Below are 4,817 nucleotides of genomic sequence, written 5' to 3'. Positions count from 1 at the left end.
GCATCGCTCCCTTCTTTATACATTCGTGCATGTTAACGGACTTCATAGCACACGTGATTTCGGACTAGTGTCGTACATATTCGCGAAGTATAAGATTAGAAGATCAATCACAGGAAGTAAGCTCCGTTCACTACCTTTGTCTATTTTCAGTCTCATATGCAACTTGCTTCCTTATCCGAATGTCGATATTAGGGCTACTAGAGTTGTCAGCTCACTGCTGAAGAACCAAAAATATAACTGGAATAATAGTGTGGTATACTGGACTGGATTTTTCCAAGGGTTTAGCAAATCGCCGTTACTCTTCGAGCAATGGAAAAGCATGAGCTTGCTCCAGAACCTGCGCAAGAACAAAAAACCTCTGTATTCTTGGCATATGAAGCAGTTTCATCGATATTCGTCTATGGGCAATAGCCCTCTCCAGCATTTCCGAAAAGGCTTACTTTTTAATAGTATTTTCAAGTGTACCATTATGAAGTGAACGAGGGAGAGAATCCATATTCGACTCTCGATAGATTGTTGAAAACACTGTCCAGCAACCAGCACGGTTATCATGTGCTAGCTAGTGAATCTGAGGTCGAGTCGTTTAAAGGCGGCCGTTAGGATCTCAGTGGAGGGATGATGATGATGGAGGGCTAGTGTTTCATACGATAGTATGTGGGTCAGCAGCTAACCAAAAACGTAGTAGCATTCATTGGAAAGCTAAACAGTCGAAATACTAGCTAAAATCTTTGATCCTATGATCTCCGGTGATTAGTCCTAAATAGCCAGCATTTCAGACCTTGCGAAGGTCAGGAATACGCGTCCTTAATCTGAGTTGGAATTTAAGTATACGATGTGATCAAGACAAAAGCACGCAAAACAAGACAATATAGCAACACGTTGATGGACACCTATATCCCTTTAGTCACCTAAACGGGTGGTGCTAGATGCAGCAATTCGCATCGGCATTTCAGTACGAATAACCAAAGAGAAAAACGCCCCAAAACACACACAATCAGTTCAACTTTGGTTAGGCCGTTTGACGTCATTACGTTCAAAGGATTCTGAGCTTAAAATGAATTTACTGATATCGTAGTGAGGAGACTGACTGGGTGATTTCACGTGTCTTAAAAGCTTCCAAACATTCGAGTTGTGATGATTCAATACAACGATACAAGCTGACGTCCGATCGATTGGGCGACAGGTATTGATAAAGTGCTGGCTTGCAGATAAGGTGGTTTACTTTGTCCGGTGTATTTGAATCTGAATCGGTATTCAATTCTGAAAGGCGCCATGAAAATCCGATACCTAGAAATGGCCCATCGATTGCTCTTCAATGGACAAAAATCCTGGACTGAATCAGAAAGAAAACCCTTACTGGATGCACGTCTTATGGGCGTTTCTCGCGGTATTTTCCAAAGCACAGTCAACAGACACTAGTAATTTCGGATTTACCAACTCTGTGAAGGAGCTTAAGTTGGAATGGGCCGGTAGTTTCTTCTGAATGGATACCAAAACAATGTCCCACTTGTATGAATATAGATGAGGTACATCCGATCCCACGGGGGAATACTAGTCACGAACAGAGTAATCAGTGTTTCCACAGACATGTTCAAACAAGCATGTGACTATAGTATGATAAAAACGAGTTGGTCAGAAATGTAGGTCGTGATAAACAGAAGATGCCTTTCTTAGAACCTAGATGAAAGGCTATGCACAACACTGAGCAGTATGGGGAAAATCGAAGTAGATCCCGGAGTACAGTGGGATGAAATATTTAGAGCGTTAGAGCATTAGGTATATCATACTACTACAGTCTCTGGAAACTAGAAGGGGGCTGCCGCACTCACAGAATCAAAAACAGTAATCTGGAAAGAGGGCTTAATCAGCATCACTGGAGCATCAGAGCATCCAAATGCATGTCTACCGAGTGGATTCTAAAAATGCCTCGATAATGACAGTATACGTTTTGATATTCGAGTGATGAAGAACTTGTCGTGCAACATGTACCCCAAGTTCAACCGAGTTTACTTGAACACGATAAACAATCATTGAGCTACGAACAGTTGGGCGAGAAATACGGTGGGTCCATAATAATGGAAAGCAGACTAGCAGAAGCACATACAAACCACACAGTATCCATAAGGATACAATGGCAAACTACAGGCAGACACACATCAAATTAATACGGACTCCAAGAAGCAAAGCAGAAGAATAGCTTGGGGCGTAAGCCCACATGATACTTCTCTTAAAAGTCCACAAACAAAGGAGTAACTCCCAACCTGACCCTCGCATAGCTGTCAAGTTGATTATGAACTACCGCTTCTGAATGAGAATACGACCACGACCAAGAGAGAATGCCCCCAAGAAAAGGTGCACCGATCCCACCGTTCAGCGACGACGAACCTTGGTAACATTATGGATCGATAAGTTTAGTTTCCTCCGCCTAAGCTTACCTATCAGCCGAAACATCCACACTTCCCATTTAAATGGGAACACCGTCTTGTAAAGGAAGCCTGAAAAGCCGAGAATCACAGTACAGCTGTTTCATCCTTATTGGAAATCATCAGCAGTGCGCATCTCGCGAAACTCCAGGGAGTCTGGGATCCACGATTTCCCGGTTACTAGTTTGAACATTTGACCGTTCGGTTACGAGTGGCCGATGAGCAGTGTGACTAACTCACTCAGAATGCAGGTTGAACGAGAGCTGGGATACTGCTAGGTTGCCCAAGCCGAGGCAGAGGAAGTCGAGAAGCAAAGATCGGGTTCGAGCCGGGGACCTTCCGGTCAATGAATCTGCGCTCTAACCACTTGGACCATCTCGCTCAGGAAGTAACAATGTACCACGAGTCTACGGTATTCACTTCAACAGTAGGACGGCTGTTACCGATGATTTCCTTGTCTGAATCATTCTGCGTAACGAGAGCGTTAGCTCTAATTAATAAAATCCTATTTCAGCCACCAAGAACAGTCGCGGCCATAGAGAAATGTGTATCACTCGAGAAAAACACTTACCAATGTTTTCCTGCTCCTTACAGGAAATCGAGTAACAACAAACTTCCCTATCTGTAATTGCTCCAAGATTCAAGGCGGAAATCAACTCATGCTCAGCGAGTGCGTTGGGAAGATCCTTCTTGTTTCCGAGTACCAGAACCGGTATTCCCAACAGCTGAGGTTTATCTAGTAGACTGTGTAGCTCGTTTCGAGAAGCTTCGAGTTTGTCATGGTCAGCTGCATCCACCATATAACTAAGAAACAAAGCCACTGAAGTTAGGGACATGATGGCATACATGATGGCATTTACTCCTCGACAATAACGCTCCCACATACTGCGAAACCGTGGTTGGCCCCCAATATCCCACATCTATAAGTAGTCTTGCAAAACCTTGGCTATACCTTTATTGTAACGTTTCCCTTCGTTACTTTCCGAAGGTTGAACCCGACAGTAGGAATCATGTCTTCGACGAATTGTCCGGACTGAATGGCATAAATCAACTGAAATCCAATTTACCGCAATAACGTTGACAAAGGTGGTTTTTCCGGAATACTGGAGGCCGACCAATGTCAACTCCATCTCCTCTTTCCAAAAAAGGCTTCTTATCCAATCCAAAATTCGCTGAAAGAATGCTAACATCGTGCAACAAGTGAAAGCACGTGTGTACACCAGGTAGACACGAGGTTTCAGGTAAGAACGGGATTAGAAGACGAACTGAAATTAGAAAAGATAGTCAGTAGACTTCGGTTGAGATGGCATGTGGATAGATAATGATGGAATATACATAAGGCTTGGCATATTTTTATTACATAAGCGTGGGACTGAAGGAAAGCAACGAGTAGGACGTCAACAGACCCTCCGAAAGAAAACAGAATGTGAGGTTAACAGGTTCACTTCTTTACAGCATGACGTATGCTCGCTTCCATTTAGACAAAGCCAGGCAGCTAGGAGATGATATCTCCATGGACGGCGGCGAGACCCGTCTGGTACGCCGCACTTCTGTCTATCGTGCCGCCTTCTGAGGAATCCCGCAGCCGGACGATAGTACAAGTGATCACGGCAGAGCAATTCCAGGAATACAACTGAATTCGCCTGCATTTTTGAGGCACAATATTGTCTTCACATCGTCACCATCGGCATCAGTGACATAGATTATGAACACACGTATATGCAGTGAATTCACTCCAAACAAGCTCTTCTCCAAAGAGAGAACATCCTCAGCAAGGACTTCTCCACTCCGACCCCATGAGATTTTGCATGAAACTGTTACCTTCTGAGAGACCATCCCAACTCCCAACAAAGGCTATTCTAGTCGTTTTCGAGGGATTTCCTTCTTCCGACAAAGACCAGGATGTAAAATTCGTGTTTTGGCTCTTCCCAGATTAAGGTGGCAGACAACAAAGTGACTTAGTGCAATAAACAAATTGAGTCCTAACGTGGTTTATGATTCCGAAAGTGACTTGAAGCTCAATAGTGACCCCCAAAAATGGGCCACTCAAAAAGCGGTCACTGTTAGAAAGAAGACATAGTACCATTCTCTGTCATCCAGAAGATGGACCAAGGTCCATGTTGGTAGTCCGTTAGTATAAGACACCTACATGCGGACGAATAGTTGAACTTAACATGAGAAATATAGTAAAGCTAGACGATCAGCTGCGTAGCACATTTATTCCGTCAAAAACTGATATTTTCTACGTAGCAGTAGTTCTGTAACTTTTAGGCCCATCATCTCATAGCACGACAGCATGATTCTTCATTTGACATACAGTATATGCGAACAGCAGGAAAAGAATTGTCGACAGCCTTATATATATATATATATATATATATATATATATATATA

At 43.3% G+C, this 4,817-nt stretch overlaps 1 protein-coding gene across 1 annotated transcript; it reads right to left on the bottom strand.

Annotated features, from left to right (window-relative positions):
• Positions 1–1,060: 1,060 nt before the first annotated feature.
• T265_00095 (hypothetical protein) lies at positions 1,061–3,613 on the bottom strand (the record flags this gene model as incomplete). Its single annotated transcript, XM_009163752.1, has 4 exons — positions 1,061–1,287; positions 2,995–3,343; positions 3,376–3,456; positions 3,491–3,613. 4 exons carry the CDS (start codon positions 3,611–3,613, stop codon positions 1,061–1,063), a joined length of 780 nt encoding a protein of 259 aa, XP_009162016.1.
• Between the last annotated feature and the right edge of the window lie 1,204 nt (positions 3,614–4,817).

This window comes from Opisthorchis viverrini, assembly GCF_000715545.1.
Source record: "Opisthorchis viverrini unplaced genomic scaffold opera_v5_1, whole genome shotgun sequence".
NCBI lineage: Eukaryota > Metazoa > Platyhelminthes > Trematoda > Opisthorchiida > Opisthorchiidae > Opisthorchis > Opisthorchis viverrini.
The sequence above is the reverse complement of the archived record's forward strand: the minus strand, read 5'-3'. Positions and strand labels throughout refer to the sequence as shown.